Source organism: Pinus tabuliformis, chromosome J (genome assembly GCF_031772625.1).
Source record: "Pinus tabuliformis cultivar Carrire ecotype Pingquan chromosome J, CPIR1, whole genome shotgun sequence".
Classification (NCBI taxonomy): Eukaryota; Viridiplantae; Streptophyta; class Pinopsida; order Pinales; family Pinaceae; genus Pinus; species Pinus tabuliformis.
The window spans coordinates 146,337,859-146,357,124 of record NC_142295.1 but is presented as its reverse complement, the minus strand read 5'-3'; the positions used below and the strand labels follow the sequence as shown (position 1 = coordinate 146,357,124).

The window sequence follows — 19,266 nt, the reverse complement described above, 5'->3', positions numbered from 1 at the left end:
TGGGATGGGAGATCCATCAGATGGGTGTCAAAACGGCATTTATGAATGGGGTAATAGAAGAGGAGGTATACATTGAACAACCAGAGGGCTTTGAAATTCATGAGAAGAAGTCTCATGTATGCAGATTGAAGAAAGCCTTGTATGGGCTAAAACAGGCACCAAGAGCATGGTATGGTAGAATAGATGGCTACTTGCAGAAGATGGGGTTTGTCAAGAGTGACGCGAATCTCTACTATCTGGTTGTGAGAACGAACCGCTAATCTTAGTATTGTAGGCGGATGATCTCTTTCTGGCAGGATCATCCAGACTCATTAGGGACTGCAAGAAGAATCTAGTCACAGAATTCGATATGAAGGATTTGGGACGAATGCACTACTTCCTAGGGTTGGAAGTTTGGCAGCAAAAGGGAGAAATCTTCCTTGGGCAAGGGAGGTATGCAAGAGAAATCCTGAAAGGATTCAGGATGGAGGACTGTAGACCTATGGCTACGCCAATGATCACCAACTGGAAGAAGACTGATGCACCAGAAGACAAGGATGTCGATCCCACCCTATACAGAGGATGTCAGACCCACCCTATACAAGCAGCTCATAAGGTCCCTGATGTATTTGGTCAATACTAGACCAGACATTTGCTACGCTATCAACTCCCTCAGTCAGTTCATGGTGGAACCAAAGAGGGCACACTGGGCCGCAGCCAAACATGTTCTTAGGTACTTATAGGGAACAGTCGATTATGGATTCTTGTACACGAGGAGTAAGGATATCAGATTGAGTGGATTTACTGATGCAGATTGGGCAGGAAGTTCAGTGGATCGGAAGAGTACCTCTGGGCACTATTTCAACATTGGATCGAGAAAGACCTCCTGGTGCACTAGGAAACAGAATTTTGTGGCTCTGAGCTCATCTGAGGCAAAATATATGGCGACAAGCACAACTTCATGTAAGGCCATATGGCTTAGAACATTGCTTGTGAACCTATTCAGAAGGAATATGGAGGCGACCAAGATCATGTGTGATAATCAAAGTTACATCAAACTCTCTGAGAATCCAGTGTTCTGTGATAGGTCGAAGCGTATTGATATCTGGTGTCACTTTGTCAAGGACTGTGTCCAACGAGGAGCTGTAAAGTTGAGCTACACTCCTATAGGAGAACAGGTGGCGGACATCCTCACCAAGGCCCTTGGAAGGACAAAGTTTGACTACTTCAGGGAAAAGATGGAGATTGTAAAGAACCCATTTCAATAGCAGAAATGGGAGTAATAACAGCAAGGATGCAGAGGGTGTTGCAGTGCGGATGCAATGTTGGGAAAAAGGACCAGCAGCAGCAAGAATGCAGAGGGAGTTGCAGTACAGATGCAACAGTGGCAGTGGTAATGGCAGGGCCATAGGTAGCAGTACAGGACGCAGCAGTGCAAAGGATGTTGGGCAGCAAGCCTAGCATCAGCACAGGGACTGTTGTCGGATGATCAAGGTGATACTTAGTGAGGAGTATTACTAGAGCACAGTCCTCGCTAACAGGGAGTGTTGATTTGGGGTAGCATCAGATGTGCTCTAGCCACGAAAATTCGTGGAAAGGCTAAAGCACATGAGATCTCCAATACGCAGAAATGGTTTGGGCAAATTCTAAACAGTTTGGGAGATATTAAAATAATTAATATTTTTAATGGAGACCTAAGTCTAAACTTAGGGAAAATAAAATATTAATGTGAATTAATATAAAATTGTGTTAGAATGGTCCAAAAGTCATGGATCAAGCCAGATCTAATCTTAGTCGTTGATTAGAGACTTAATCTCGGTCGTTGATGTGTCAACGAGAAAAGTATAAGAGGAGGCTTGACGGTCACTTAGAGAACACACTAAGGGAGACCAGTCAGTTCAATTTCTGGAGCGGGGTTAGCTAAAAAATTGAACCAATGGTCTGGTGAGCAGTCAAGAGGCAACAAGTACAAAGCAGAAAGGTGCGATCAACCACTAAAGATCAGCGCTGAGGCAGGAGAGGCAGACGCAGAGGTAGCAAAACATTGCACAGTCACTAGCTGGGCCTGCATGGGTGACGCGGAGAGGCTCGGCGCTGATGCAGTCAAGCAGGAGCTGACGCAGAGGGTTGGAGAGCCACGTAGAGGTCATTCGGGCTGATGTTGGGATTTGGAGAAGTGTTGGAAAATTATTTCTCTCTGTGGGTAAGCCAGTTTGGCACCCTGTTGTACTGAAGAACTGTTGAATAATTAAAACCTCCCTTGCTGCACTGGTTTTCCCGCATTGGGTTTTCCCGGGGACTGTTGTCCAAAATAACTATGTCAATGTGTTGATTCTTGTGCATATGTTTGTTTCTATATTACGGTTTGATATCTATAGCAGTATTTATTTTAATGTTTATTGAAGTAATTTCGAGTATAACTTATTGTGGAATAAGTAGGAAAAGTAAATCAGTTGTTGTAGTGATAGAATTTTCACATGGTATCAGAGGGAGTAATTAGAGACAGGAAGGGAAAATCTGTTATGGGTCGACACCACAATGCAGAGGCATCCAGGTCAAGGGACTCACACAAATTTTCAAAAGATTGCACAAGAAAAAGAGATGTTGATTTCTCTATGTTAGCTTCCAGGCTAGAAGAAGTGGCGTGTATGACTAGTGTTGCATCATTAGAAGTATGGTATATAGACAGTGGAGCCTCGTGGCATATGACAGGAATCAGGGAGTGTTTCTCAGAATATCGAGAAGAGAAGATGAACTTTCAGATCACCATGAGGAACAAGGCAAAGTGTACTCTAGTATGCAGTGAGACCACGATGCAAAGGCATCCATGTCAGGGGACTCACACAGATTTTCAAAAGATTGCACAAGAAAAAGAGATGTCGATTTCTCTATGTTAACTTCCAGGCTAGAAGAAGAAGTGGCGTGTATGACTAGTGTTGCATCATTAGAAGTATGGTATATAGACAGTCGAGCCTCATGGCATATGACGGGAATCAAGGAGTGTTTCTCAAAATATCGAGAAGAGAAGATGAACTTTCAGATCACCATGGGGAACAAGGCAAAGTGTACTCCAATAGGGAAGGGTACCATAGTCTTTCAAACAGAATCAGGAGAACGGTTTCGTGCTACAAATGTGTTGCATGTATCAGGATTGGGGATTAACTTACTTTCCGTGTCGCAACTACAAGGAAAGGGCTATGATGTCTACTTCATCAAGGAGAAGGTATACGTCAAACACCCAAGCTAGAAAAAGAAAGTGCAGATCGGGATCAAAAGTAATCAGTTGTATAAATTACAACTAGAATCACCAATGGCACTAATAGGCAGTCATGGAGACAAGGACTTGAACGAACTATGGCAAAGAATAATGGGTCACTTGCACCATGGAGCTCTGAGAATTCTCTGGAGCACTGTAACAGGAGTTCCAGATCTGAGTACGAAACGAGATGATGTATGCAGGGGATGTGCTCTAGGAAAGTATGCCAAGGCAACATTTCCTAGGAGCAAACACAGGGCCAAGAGTGTACTAGTATTGATACACTCATATATCTGCAGACCTATGTCCATCAAATCTCTCAGTGGTACCGAGTATTTCCTTACCTTCATTGATGACCACTCAAGGAATACTTGGATTTATTTTCTTAAAAAGCCAAGGATAAGGTTTTTTGTCGATTCAAAGAGTTCAAGGCTCTGGTGATGAATCTGACTAGGAAGAAAATAAAAGTTTTGCACTTAGATAATGGTGGAGAATATGTCGATAAAGACTTCACTGATTTTTGCACTAAGGAAGGCATCAGAAGAGAGTGGACAGCTCCATACAATCCGGAGCAGAATCGGGTAGCAGAAAGAGAGAACAGAACTATTGTAGAAGCAGCTAGGGCCATGATGTATGATCAGGATATGCCAAAATTCTTGTGGGCGGAAGCATGCAACACAGCAGTCTATGTTCAAAACAGGACTCCTCATCGGGCATTGGGTAATATTACTCCAGAGAAAGTCTTCACAGGGAAGACACCTGAAGTCAGTGATTTCAAGATATTTGGGAGTTTAGCATATTGCCGCATACCCAAAGAAAAGAGGAAGAAGTTGGATTAGACTGCAGAAAAGGGATATTTGATGGGATATAGCGAAAATGCTAAAGCATACAGAATTTATCTTCCAAGGAGCAAGAAGGTAGTAGTACGACGAGATGAAAAGTTCATGGAGGACAGGGTTTTCAGAAGATCTCGCAAGATGCCTTCCAAGGAGCCGTTGGTTAAGCCTCTTCAACCAACAGAAGTAAAGAATTCTTCCTCAGGACAGGAAAATTCTCAGGATGAGGAGGAGGAACGAACAGAAGCACATGCTGGCATAGGAAGAACTAGCAGGGAAAAATCGATTATGGACTCTTGTACACCAGGAGTAAGGATATCAGATTGAGTGGATTTACTGATGCAGATTGGGTTGGAAGTCCAGTGGATCAGAAAAGTACCTTTGGGTATTGTTTCAACATTGGATCAGGAATGACCTCCTAGTGCAGTAGGAAACATGAATCCGTAGCTCTGAGCTCAGCCGAGGCAGAATATATGTCTGCAAGCACAGCTTCGTGCGAGGCCATATGGCTTAGAAAACTGCTCGTGAACCTATTCAAAAGAAAGATGGAGGCAACCAGGGTCATGTGTGATAATCAGAGTTACATCAAGCCCTCTGAGAATCCAATGTTTCACAATCGATCAAAGCATATTGATATTCGGTGTCACTTTGTCAGAGACTGTGTCCAACTAAGAGGTGTATAGTTGAGCTACACTCCTACAGGAGAACAGGTGGCAGACATCCTCACCAAGGCCCTTGGAAGGACAAAGTTTGACTACTTCAGGGAAAAGATGGGGATGGTAAAGAACCCATTTCAGTAGTAGAAATGGGAGTAATAACAGCAACGGTGCAGAGGGAGTTGCAATGCGGATGCAGTGTTGGGAAAAAGGACCAGCAGCAGCACGGATGCAAAGGGAGTTGCAGTACAGATGCAACAGTGGCAGTGGCAAGGCTAGGGGTAGCAGTACAGGATGCAGCAGTGCAAAGGATGTTGGGCAACGAGCCTAGCATCAGCACAAGGACCGATGTCGAATGATCAGGGTGATACTCAGTGAGGAGTGTTACTAGAGCACAGTCCTCGCTAAGAGGGAGTGTTGATTTGGGGTAGCATCGGATGTGCTCTAGCCACAAAAATTGGTGGAAAGACTAAAGTACATGAGATCTCCAATACCCAGAAATGGTTTGGGCAGATTCTAAACAGTTTGGGAGATATTAAAATAGTTAATATTTTTAATGGAGTCCCTAAGTCTAAACTTAAGGAAAATAAAATATTAATGTGAATTATTATAAAATTGTGCTAGAATGGTCCAAAAGTCGTGGATCAAGCTAGATCTAATCTTAGCCATTGATTAGAGACTTAATCTCGGCCGTTGATTTGTCAACAAGAAAAGTATAAGAGGAGGCTTGAGAGTCACTTGGAGAACACACTGAGGGAGATCAGTTAGTTCAATTTCTGGAGCGGGGTTAGCTTAGAAATTGAACTAGAAAATACGAAGCAGAGACGCAGGATCAGCGACTGAAGATCAGCACTGAGGCAAGAGAGGCAGACGCAGGGCTTTTCAGGCAGACAAAGAGGCATCAGAAGACTGCACAATCACTAGCTGGGCCTGCGTGGGCGACGCGAAGAGGCCCAGGGCTAACACAGTCAAGCAAGAGTTGAAGCAGAGGGTTGGAGAGCCACGTAGAGGTTAGTAGGGTTAACGCTGGGATTGGGAGAAGTGCTGGAGAATTATTTCTCTCTACGGGTAAGCAAATTTGGCACCCTATTGTACTTAAGAATTGCTGAATAATGAAAACCTCCCTTGCTGCACCGGTTTTCCCGCATTGGGTTTTTCCGAGGACTGTTGTCCAAAATAACTGTGTCAATGTGTTGATTCTTGTGCATATGTTTGTTTCTGTATTACAGTGTGATATCTGCAGCAGTATTTATTTTAATGTTTATTGAAGTAATTTCATGAATAACTTACTGTGGAATAAGTAGGAAAAGTAAATCAGTTGTTGCAGTGATAGAATTTTCACAAACACCAAGGATAAAAAAACTCCACCACAGGGTATCTAGAAGTTTCATGGAGAATTAATTGAGTAGGCAACATAGAAAGCAAGATCTAGAGGAAAAGTTAAAACAATACTAACCTAGTAAATAATCCATCAAAAATATGCCCAAAATATATTTAGGTTAATTTATACACATTCAACAAAAGACTTACCAAGTAAACAACAGGTTTTGCACTCAATAACTGAAATGTATTCAGTATCTCAACATCAGCAGCTTTCCAATCACCAAGTCTAACATCTTTTCCTTCCTCAAGCCATGCCTTGACCTGTAGGAGTTACCCTGGCAATGTCAAGACTAACAACACAAAGATAACAATTTAAGCCACATGTATACTAATTCTATTAACACATGAGCAATAAAGAAGACAATCAAGGCATTTAAAGAACAATCATAGAGGTGTATCTGTCAATAGAATAGACAGATTATGTTCCAAATGTTTGAAAGAGCGTTTTCAAAACAAGCATCTCAGTATTTTCAAACAACATGAAATTGTAGGAAATCAACACAACTATTCAGCCAAGGCTCAAGAGAGCCTCTTCCTAATTCTTTTCACCAGATATCTTCAAATAGATATGGAAAAGAAACAATACAGCTAATCAATCACTTGCTCAGATAACTGACATGATAACTCAGCAATATTGGCAGCAGAGATAACAAGAATCAACCAACTTTTTATAATAATCGTGAATCTGGAATATATGATGACACATTTGCACATGCAAACCCCATAAAACTCTAGTTGGAAAGGGAAATGAGCAAGACACAGAAATGATTGCCTGTAGTATCATAGAATTAGAAAACTAATACCAATTTAGAACATCATGATCAGCCTTTGTTCAATGTTTTAATTCCAAAGAGAATGATAGTAGCTTAATAACTTGGTAATAGTTTGTGGCTTCATAGACCACCAGGACCAATTTGATTATCAAGTACAAACTTAGAATGGAACTACTTACTCTAAAGGAACTTCAGGTGAAACATAACTGCGACCAGAATGCAGCACCTTGAAAGTAAAGATTACGTTCACTGTTGACAACTTGTTCACTATGAAATAACATCAACAGGTAACAGCTGTAACAAGTAACATGTGTGCTATTATGAAATAACATGAGAAGTGTCTAATTATGAATGTATATATTGAATAATGACTGAATGGTTGTTTACAATCAACCGTGACAGAATATATATAGACATTGGCTACTCACAAGTACGAAGGGATATGACCCTTCGTAAATTAAGTCTTAATATTATCATAATTTGTTATTATTATTACCTATTATGTATGTTAATTGCCTCCCTTTCAAATAGGGAATATTGGGAGATTCCCTCTTCTTGATTTGTTCTACATGGTACTTTCAGTTTAGGTTGTAGAAGGTCACCCCCTCTGATTTTGAGTTTGAATATTTGCAAGGTTTGTTTCTAATGTGGTTATAATATTTATAAGGTCTTCTATTTTGTCTCTTAGTGCAATGTCTTGATATATATTGACTTTTCTTTGAAATGTTCCTTTTTTGCTGGTTGCAATGGACACATCTTTTGATATAAGGTTCCTGATCCATTTAGCTTACATATCTTTTCTTGCCACTTAAATTCCATGAAATATTCTTTGAAGTTCGTGGCATAAGTACCCAACTGGATCAACCATTCTTCTCAGAACATATCCATCAGACCAAGTTGTAAAGTGTCTGGATTCTGGAAGCTGGTCCATGTAAATTTTGCATGCTGTACACCCACAGGGTAAGCTGCTAATAGTTGCACACCCACTGATAGTACGGCAGTCTGTACTCATCTAAAAGAAATTGAATTTCTCTTGAGAAAAAGACTGAATTCTCTTGTTTCCTTTTCTTCTTATGTTTTTTGAAAATAGTCCCTCTTTAAATTCTTAGAAAAATAATAATCTAACTTTAAATCAGGAATAAATAACCTAGCCCATCTTTTAAAACAAGAAAGACTAGCCTATTATTTTTATATTTTTCAAAAACATCAACCTGTCATGTAAACCCAAAAATGAAAATAACCCTAGCTTTCCTTGTCTGAAATTGCTTTCAGTTTCTGTTTGTATTGAATAGCAGTACCTCATCCATCACTGATATATGCAGTCCATAGACTTAACCACCTTTACCTTTGACTTCCCCTCACAATGCCTCTACTGCCGAAAAAAAGGAACACAAAAAGAAACTAGTAACACAAAAGAACTTAGAAGAGAGAAAAGGGTTATTGGCAAGGTTACACAAATCATGGGTGCAAACAGAATCAACAGAAGAATCTGGTGCAGGTGCAGTCTCTGAAAATTAAGAATCATGGAACCAGAACCCTAACCCTAATTTTTTTAAAATATATATTCCAATTTTTACTTTTTCTGAATCAGTGTTTTTCAGAGAATTTTTAGGGTTAAAAAAACTCTAGCCTGTCTTGACTTCCAACTCTGCATATATCATGACCATGTCTTTCTTAAGCAGGAATATTTCATTGTATTGCTCTATTTTCTGAACTAGGGACTGAGTTTTTATTTTTTGAAAGTCTGGGATCTTGATGCAAGATCCAACTATTTTGCCCCTAAGCTTACTCTGCACTGGCCATATACCTGCTGCAAACAAACATTTAGATATGTTCAACGCAACTACAATGTAACAATAGGGCAGTGAGAACAAAACAAAATTCAGATGTGTCTCTTAAGCACAAATGTTTCATTATGAGAAATAAATTCACTTATACCAGACACAGCTCCAATCCAAGAAAACAGAAAAAATCAAAGATCCATTATGGATCCAAGATTCCCTGATTCCAAGAAGATTCAGGTGGTGGGTGCAGGATGCCCTAAGACAAATCTGGTAACTGTTATTTTATAGTAAAAGAATGACATAAACCTGAAGCACATAAACCCTATATGCATGAAAGCCTAAAATGACTTAAATATACATTTAGGTCATTAATACAACACTAAAGCATGGACTAGACAAAGTCAACAAGTGACTTTATTAATATGCCCAAGTATATAGTCTAGATGACTATTATGAACTAAAAACTCAAACAACTGATGATTGTCCCCAGCAACAACATCTCTACACAAGGGATGTTGCTCACAAAGTCAAAGACAATGAACTCAAACTCAAAGACAATATGAAGTGGTCAACATTGCAATTGCAAATAAAAACAAAAATAGAAACTTACCTATTACTAATTTATCAAAATAGCAATGTACTCAAAGTGTACTCCAAACTTAATCGTTGACTTTTTTAATGTTAAGTGGTGTTTGAGAAGTTTTGAAAAGGTTTTCTTTTATAAGAATCCATACAGAAATCAACAAGATCTTGGTTCAATGGTAAAGTGAGGGTGTCTCTCACTGCCCACTAATATTCAAAGCATCTAAAAACAAGTTCCACCCTTGTGGCCATCTCAATAAAGAAAGCATTCCTCCATGTGCATGAGGCGAGGTACAATTCTTGGGAGTACTAATACTATGTATTAAGCAAATTAGATTCGCCCAAAACACAACCCTGTCAAGGGATATTTTTCAACTTTGATTGTCATAGTGAATCAGAGTAGGCTCCATCCCCTGACTGATGAGTCCTACCAAATAAATCCAAATAGCCTCGCATGTTGCCTGACTAGCAGCCATGTATTCAACCTCTGTTGAACTGAGTGCAACTGATCTCTGCTTCTTGCTGTACCAAGAAATTGTTGCTGACCCAATACTGAAGACTGCCCCTGATGTGCTCTGCTTATCTGTGGGATTCACTGCCTAATCTACATCTGTGAAGCCCTGAAGCCTCACTCCATCAGTCTGTTTGTACCACAGTCCAAAGTCTATTGTGCCTCTTACGTATCTCAAAACATGTTTTGTAGCGCTCTAGTGGACCTTGGAAGGATCCACCATGAAGCTCCCTGCAATACTGATCAACTCTCTACAAGACTTGCCCAACACTTGGGCAACTAAGACCTGCTAGCAGCCTCCTATTTCCTAGCGCATATTCTCCCTAAAAAATAGGAAATCCCTTATGTCCTTGCGTAAATCCCAAGAGACATTGCCCTGCTTGACTCTCAAGCCTGTACATATAAACTTGTATACAATAATAATTACAACTTGTGCCTTCATTCAATCTCATTAGGCAATTCAAATTGCATGACCTATTGGGGCTAAATTTAGCAACTTTTGTTGTTAACTGAGAGTAATTTGAGTTAACACAAAGTCAAACTACTCAACTAAACTCATGTCTATCTCTATTCTAGAACTAGAGATGAGTTAATAGACAAACATTAGAGTTAACTCCACTAGATAGCTAATTTTAGCCATCAACTAGTCCACATCTCACTGCATGCCATCTAACTCGAATTAACTGACTATAACTTAGTGATAAGCCACGTCACACGTGTCAACTGAAAACTAACTCAAGTAACTATGAGACTGAATTCGAATTCACATCTTTGACTAAGGCATAAGTCAAAGAAGCCATTCCTTGCTACATTTTCAACACTCCCTCTTAACAAGGAAGGGATTTTGAACAACCTGAATCTTGCCTATATGGAACTCGAACTTGCCCCTTGATAGGGCCTTGGTCAAGATGTTTGTATCCTATTGTTCTGTAGGAATGTACTGTAGCATAATAATCCTCCTCTGCACACAATCTCTAAGATGATGGTACCTGATGTCTATGTGCTTGGACCTATCACGAAACACTGGATTCTCAAAGAGTTTTATACAACTTTGATTGTCATAGTGAATTAAAGCAGGCTCCATCCCCTGAATGAAGAGTCCTACCAGGATCTTCCTCATCCTAATAGCCTTGCATGCTGCCTACCTAGCAGCCATGTACTCGACCTCTGTTGAATTGAGTGCAACTAATCTCTACTTCTTGTTGTACCAAGAAATTGTTGCTGACCCAATACTAAAGACTGCCCCTGATGTGCTCTTCTTATCTGTGAGACTCACTACCCGATCTGCATCTGTGAAGCCCCGAAGCCTCACTCCATCAGTCTGTTTGTACCACAGTCCAAAGTCTATTGTGTTGCCAATGCAAGTATGGTCCTGATAGATAAGTACCTTGCCACTAGGGCAAAAGTCTCCTCATAATCAATCCCCTCAATCTGTGAGAAGCCCTTGGCCACAAACCTGGCCTTGTACTTCTCCACACTACCATTTGCTGCATGCTTCACCTTATACAACCACCTGGAGCCAACAACTGATTTGCCCTCAGGTCTAGGCACAACCTCCCAAACATCATTCTTCATGATGAAGCTATACTCCTCCACCATGGCATCCAACCAAACCTGCTGGGAAGCTGCCTCTTCAAAAGAAGATGGCTTAGAATCTATCAACTCTGTCATCAGTGCCATATAACCTGTGTACCTCTGTGGTTGTTTACTCTACCTAAACATGGTGGTAGGAGCCTCGACCTGCTCTTGAGCCTCATTGATCAACCTCTCAGCCCACTTGGCCTTCTTCTATGGTGGGTGGCTCTAGCTGATCTATCTTCTCTCGACCTGGCTTGTCCTCCTCATCCTGCTACAAATCCTGCTACACTACCCTCTTACCACTGGACTGTGGTTGTGGCTGACTCTGAGGTGTTGGTTGTGCCTCTTGTTTGGGACCGAGTAGCTCCTCCTTAGGTTTTGCAATCTGCTCATGCTCTAAAGAACTCCTCATGACTTTCTCCTCATCAAATATCACATCCCTTCTCAAAATAGTCTTTTTGAGAGAGGGAATGTACACCTTGTAAACATGAGTCGTCATAGTGTAGCCCACAAAGATCCCCCTCTCTGTAGTGGGCTCCAACTTCTTGCCATCACATGACAATACACCATGGGCCCAAAAATGCGAAAGTGGGAGACATCAAGCTTCCTACCAGTGAAAGCCTCCTTAGGTGTAATCATCTTAAGAACTCTGTGAAGACTCCTATTCAGCAAGAAGACAATTGTGTTGCAAGCCTTTGCCCAAAAGGATAAGGGCAATCCATGGTCATGCAACATGGCTCTATTAGCCCCAACAATACTCCTATTCTTCCTCTCTACAACCCCATTCTGCTGAGGATTATGGGGTGCAATCAACTCTCTCCTAATGCCCTCCTTGGCACACAAATCTCTGAAGGCATTAGAGACATACTCTCCTCCATTATCACTCCTCAGGGACTTGATTTTCTTCTTTGTCTCATTCTCCACTAAGGCCTTGAATTCCACAAACATGGAATAGACCTTATTTGGTTATAAGTTGGCATTATAAGGAGGTTTTCATAGTTGTACAACTAGTACAACATCACATCTCAAACTGAAGACTTCTCAATAATAGTCAGATTGATAAGCCATACTACAAGCATCATCATTATAACCAGCATTGTCCATGAGGCCTAACTAGACAAGCTCTTCTTATATTCAAAAGCATCATGTTGGGAGGTTTTACATGTGATACCGCACTACCTCTCTAAGGTACATACCCCACCCGAATGTCAACAAGGTATGTCCTTTTAGAACTATTCTTATCTTGGATCTTCATACCTGAGTCCTCAAAGAATATCAGTCCTCTTCGACCACTCTTCTCTTGGATTCTTGTCCCATCCTCAAAGAGTGTCGATCCCTTTCCTTTCTTGGAAGATATATCCTCAAGGAAGCCAAAGATGCTTATCCAATCCTCCGACATTCTCTCTTCATCCCTTGAAGAGGAGAATGCACATGTCATATCAAATGTTACTCCCTCTCAAACCAGAGAGTACATCTTGAGAATAGATCCTTGCTCCTATTTCAAGAGACTTCTTTTTGCTTCCTCTCAAGACCAAAGGAGATTCCCAACTTTCTTTCTAAGAAGTCAATATCACAAGTCTTGTTGCTTGTCTTCATAAGTGTACCAACTTCTTGATCTTTGCAGCTCTATGGCTCCCTCTTCCCTTCACATCTCTTGCATCGAGCTTGCTTCTTTTCGAGTTATCACGGAACCATCTCCACTCTTTGTTTTTGTGACAACATCTAGGTCATCTTTCTTGCTCATCACTTTCCATTTCTTACATTAAGGCATTGTATTGAGCCTTCCCAAACTTATGTCTAATTGTGGCTTCCTCATGAAAGCGATCTTCCTTGACCTTCAGGGTATCTTCTTGCACTGCTACCTTCCAAGATGAACACATCTTGACTTCATAGTTGCCAAGAGCCAGATATTGAGCTTCCCTCAATACTCTTTTATCATACAATTGAGCTTGCCTAAACTGTCATCTTGTATTCCTGCAACATTCTCCTAGGTAGCCAAAATAAAATGTTAACCAGATAAGAAACCAAAATGAAACAGACTTACCTCACCATGGTGACCTTTTTGTTCCATCAACATGCTCATCGACCATCTCCACTTGAAATTTCCTTCTTGCATCATAGTGCCCAAGGATCGAACTTGATTACCAAGTTTAACATTTTTCTTTCGGAGATTATATCAGATGTTAAGCTTATCATATACATATTCTAGAGAAAGTCCTAATGTCTTTATACATAATAAGTCAAATCCTATTCTTTTCTAGCATCATAAATACTTAAGCATAACTTTCATAACCAACTTTCTTTCACCAGATTCTTATATATATAAATCGTTATCCAAAGTTAAACATACATTCCCATGCTTTCATCCAATCATCTGACTATCCATACAAAAAGTTTTTCATCCTAACCCATTGCAACCTTTCATCCTTTTACCAACATGTTTCCACATTACATAGAATACATACTATTCTTGTCATAATGCTTTTCGCAAGGACTTCCTAATATAATGGTCCTTCCCGGATCACAATGATCCCCTTAAGCAAGATGACAACCTCTAACATAGTGTTAGATAATATCTAGATGAACAATATGCAAAATGGTCTAACATTCTATCCTAGATGATTTCTACCAAGCAACATAATCATATAAATGCTACTATCATATGCTTTTATCCTATGATGCTTATGCATAACATATCAATTAAAAGAAAAACATTCATAGAGAACCTAGAAGTCAGAGGACCTTCTTTAGTAGTAAAGATCCTTCACCTCTTCCTTCTTTGCCTTCTTTTCAGGTTCTCCCACTGCTTCAGCTACATGAGCTTCACTTCGTTCTTTTCTTTTATTGTTCTGTTTGTTTGGACAGTCCCTCTTAAAGTGTCCAAATTCGTTGCATCCAAAACATTGCAGCTTGGAAATATCTTTCTTCTTGGACTTGCCAAACTTTCCTTTCTTCATCTTCTTGACTTGGGCTAGGAATGCTTGAGATTGATCACCCGATCCATTGTCATCTTTGACCTTGATCCTTGATTCTTCTAGTATGCATTGTGCCCACAACTCTTCAAATGGAGTTGAATCTTTCTTCAAGTATATACTTGTTGCAAAGTTGCTCCACTCTGGTGGCAATGCATTCAACACACATATGGTCACCTCAAAATCAGTGATGGGTTCCCCGAGTCCTTGCAGATGGTCTCTTAACTGAGAGACTCTCATGAGGAAGGATGCCATATCCTCATCATACGATTTCTTCATTCTATATAGCTTGTTCCACAATGACATCTTTTGACCTATTGTCCTTACAGAGTACAAATTCAATAGCTTATCGTACATTGCCTTGGAAGTCTTCAAGTTTGGCACAAATGGAACAAGATAATTCTTAATTGATTCCACTATGATCCTTTGTTCCCTTACTTCCCTTTTCTTGTACTTCGCTAGTTCTTGTGTCCTTTCCTTTGTTGGTTCAGTAACTTCTTTGGTAACACATCACATTACAACGTGCTCTGTGAGTATCAAGTCAATCCTTTTCTTCCATGCTAGATAGTTTACTGCCCTTTTCTTGTACTTTGCTAGTTCTTGTGTCCTTTCCTTCGTTGGTTCAGTAACTTCCTTGGTAACACATCACATTACATCTTGCTCTGTGAGTATCAAGTCAATCCTCTTCTTCCATGCTAGATGGTTTACTGCCCTTGTGAGCTTGTTGCTCTCCTTACAGAAAGAACTTCCATGACTTGAAGATTCAACCATTATAAGATAATGTGATACTTGAATAATACCTCCAATTTTCTTGATGTCTTCAAGACCTTTTGAGAGTTATTGATGATGCCCTTGAAAAATGTTCCCTAGGATTCCTCCACCAACACCTTCCAAGATTGATGCCTTGCAAATAGACTTCCTTTTTGTGAGATCAATACCCTCCTTGCGAGATGGATGTAGTTTTGATCTTCTTCAATTTAGAAACCCTAGATTAGAAGACACACCATACAACACCACTAAACTTAGAGGTTGGAGATCCATATATGCAAAGAAGATCGAGCATCAATCTAGGGAAGATCTGTTGGATCATATCCAGGGTTGTTGTATCTATATTTTCTCAGTTGTGCCATTATCCCTGTATGGGAGCCCAAGCAGGTCCTAGGACATTTTAATGATGAACTGATTTGATTGGGCAAAAATCTGTTTGTGTCATTGTTTCATGTGATCAGTTATTTACGTTTGCTTCCACTTAATATTTTGTTAGGAACCTAGTTGTGTGTTTATTCAGTAAGTTTTATGCTAGGAATTAAATATTGGGTGCTAGTTGTTGAGATGTCATCATTGTTGTCATTGATGGCCCAAGCAAAAGGAGTTACTTTCTACGATTAGTTGTGCTCCATCGCATTGCATTAAATAAGAAAACAAATCTCTGCCTATGAGGAATCTTGTCTGCTTGATTGGTTGTCCTACTGAAAGGACTGTGAAACATGTTTGGAAATCTACGGCAATCCTTGAATCAGATTGACATAGTTATGTGCATGGGAGATTGTCGTATGAAATCCTTAGACCTGAGCTTGTGCTGAGGATTTAGTTACTAAGTATGCCTCAAATAAAAATAATGTTCACCAATTCTAACAAAGTTCATGCTACAAAAACCTGAAGTAAACTGGGATTGGATGATGAAGGTGTAATATGCTTTGAAACACTGAATGGATCTGAACAAATTGTTGATGATGATAATATCTAGAAGACTGTCAATCCATGTACGCAAACAACTGATAATGAAGACTATGACCCCTAAAACAAATGCAAAGGTTACTATCATAGGTGGGCTCTGAGTTAAATATAATAAGTCAACTCCAAATAAATAGTCTTTATTAGAAGACATACCCCTTCATAGAGTCATGTCAACTCCCTTATAAGCCCATTCAACCAAAATAAATACACAAAATTTCGGTCAAATGAGACATGTATTCGGTCAAGGTAAAGAATACAACTTCGGACCTGTGGAAAAGAGGACAAGGTTCATTCCTTGTGAACCTAACAACAGTTTGAAAAGGATTTATGTGGTTTAAGGCAATGTTACCAGACTCGGAATCGGCAATAAATCGGCGAGGCAAAAGAGTGAAGAGTTCTAATCGGATCGGGAAAAAATCGGGGAAAAATCGGTGAATTCAATAAATAAAGATATACATATATATTGAATTAAAAAAACATTTTTCATTGATATTCAATAAAGCCATGTTCAAACAATGCATAATATCAATAGATGTCCAAAATTATGAGTCCAAACATGATCCAAAGTACTAAGTCCTGACTCCTAACCAGTGACTACATAGAACCAGAAGCATCTTCTTCTAAAAGTTTATAAAATACTGCATACTAATCAGTAAATAATCAGTAACTGAAATCTCTTGATTGCTACTGAAATGATACGATAATGGTTTGGTATTGAAATCTCTGACAGAGCACACGCTGAAGCTAGCATTGGAGCACACTGCACTCTACACCTCTATTACACTACGACTCTATTACGTGAAGTAAACTGAAACTGAAATCATGCCTCTATTACCTTCTCAGTGTATGAGTTGTGGGCTTGACCAGTGAGAAGTGAGTTACGGACCAACGTTTAATTTTTAACCTAACTAAACCATGCAATGAAAAATGCAAAAACCTCTAAAGTGAAAACCTTTGCTCACAGAGTTGAGGGTTGAAAATCCCCTCAATCGCCTAAATCACAATTAATCGGTGAGTCGCAAGTCAAACTCATGTTGACCACGAGTCAAACTTGGTCAACGTGAGTTTGACTCGCCCAGAGTTGAATCAGATCGTTTGAGGAAAGAGCAGAGTTTGACTCGTGATTAATCGCGAGTGATCGGAGATTCATGTTTCACTGGTTTAAGGACGAATTTCTCTGTGGATTATCTCTATAAGAAGGCATAAACTTATGTGGTCTGTCCTCTGTGGAAAACAGCCTAAAGTCTCTGGTAGATTCTCTATGAAAAGAAGTCGAGATCCTCTGTAACAGAGTTCGAGTTTTATTGTGAAAAAAGGCTTGTGATCAAGCCTATCATCAAGTCCGAATTGATTGTGGTATGAAGTTGTAATCTATCTCAAGTTCCTAAGAAGTGAAGACTGTTGTCAAGTCTGAGTTGGTTGTGACCTTGACTAAGTTGCTCAAACCAAGTTAAGAGCAGACTTGGAACAGTTTTGGAGTCCCTCTGTAATGCACAAACATGATATTCTTTAAGCAGCCTTTGAAGAAGACTTAAAGCAGTTTTTGGAGCACTCTTAATGTTACTTGTCACAGACCTTAGTTGGCTTGAAGGTAGTCATTCTTGAAACAGTTTTCCATCTCTCTTGTGGATAACTTTGAAGTGATTCTAGAAACAGCCCTGGAAGACCCTTTAAGGAGCCCTATTAAAAAAATTTAGAGGAATCTTTTGAAGCAGCCTTTTTTGAAGCAAATCTGGAAGAAAACACTGGAGGATTGAAGACACCTGAACCAACTGTTTGGAGTTGTTTTAAAGATTTCTTGGAACAGCATGTTAAAGCATACTTATCGTTATTGTTGAGGGTCCTTGTAGTAGCAGACTTGAATACCTCATGTAGCAAACCTAAAGAGACTTGGAGCAGACATTTTGGAGAAGGATTGATTCTAGCAAATTAGGTGCAGACCTTGAAGAGTGTCTTGGAGCATATTCTTGAAGAACTATTGAGCAGCTTGTGGAGAAATATATTGTGGCAATATTGAAGACATTTGGATAATGTTTTGAAGTGGTGTTTGAAGTCTTTGAAGCGATTGAAGGTCAGAGTCTTGTTGAAGCTTAATACGAGGTTGGAGCCTCGTTGAGACCAAGTTGGAGCCTGGATTGTTTTTGAGGATTGGAGTCCTCGTAAGTGGTTGGAGCCTCAATGAGACCAGGTTAGATCCTAGATTGATAAATGAGGATTGGAGTCCTCATTTAGGGTTGGAGCCCTGAAGAAGTTAAAATTTGTATAGGTTGGAGCCTGATTGTTTGGAAAAGGATTGGAGTCCTAACTATTTTTCTTAATAGAATTATTTTTCTTATACTATATCTTGTGTTCTGGTTTAACTAGTGATCTTAACTAGCGTAAAATAACAATTGTAAAGAAATATTGATTCACACCCCCTCAGTATTTCCAACACTAGCTTCGCAGAAGAAACTAACATTCCCATTGCTGCAAATATTCATTAGCACCAACCTACTTCATTGAATTTGCTTGCTTCTTCACCATGTTTGTTGGCTACTTTTCACCAAGTCTGTTTGTTGCTTTTGCCTTCACCAGATCTATCTGTTACTTCTTCCTTCATCAAGTCTACTTCTCCTACACTTGTTGTTTTTGGCTTCTACCCAAGAACAAACATGGAAAACATGGCCACGTATCCAATTTTGCAAATCTGGTTTAAAATTTCTATCACAAGTACCTAGAGATCTCTTCTCCATCACCTCTAGATTTCATAGTTTGAAGCATATTTAAAAGAAAGTTATACTAAAAATGTCAAGATGACCTATTTGAAGCATGTTTTAAGAGCATTAAAAAAAACTACCTTCCTCATATCATATCTTTGAAATTATAGCGAAACAAGCTCTGAAAGTTGTATTCAAAGTATCTTAAGATCTCCTCTGTCTCCAGATTTCAGAGACTGAAACATCATAGAAAGAAATTTATGGCGAAAATACCAAGCTAACATGTTTGAATTATTATGAGCATTCAAGAAGCCTAACTTCCTAAAACCATATCTTCCAAATTATAACGAAACAAGATCTGATTTTTCTACCACAGGTACCTCGAGATCTCTCTTCTATCTCTACCAGATTTCACAGTCTAAAACATCATAGAAAAAAAGGTTATAGGGAAAATACGTAGCTGACCTATTTGAAGTCGATTTTATGAGCATTCAAGAAGCCTAACTTCCTTAGACCATATCTT

General features: G+C 39.6%; 1 protein-coding gene across 1 annotated transcript in view; it reads right to left on the bottom strand.

The window, feature by feature from the left end:
* Positions 1 to 19,266, bottom strand: part of LOC149226057 (GTP binding protein) — a 202,339-nt gene that overhangs the window by 101,105 nt on the left and 81,968 nt on the right. Inside the window, exon 6 of the mRNA XM_089377396.1 lies at positions 6,258 to 6,371. Coding sequence (XP_089233522.1) covers positions 6,258 to 6,371 — 114 coding nt within the window. The remainder of the gene's footprint in view (positions 1 to 6,257; positions 6,372 to 19,266) is intronic.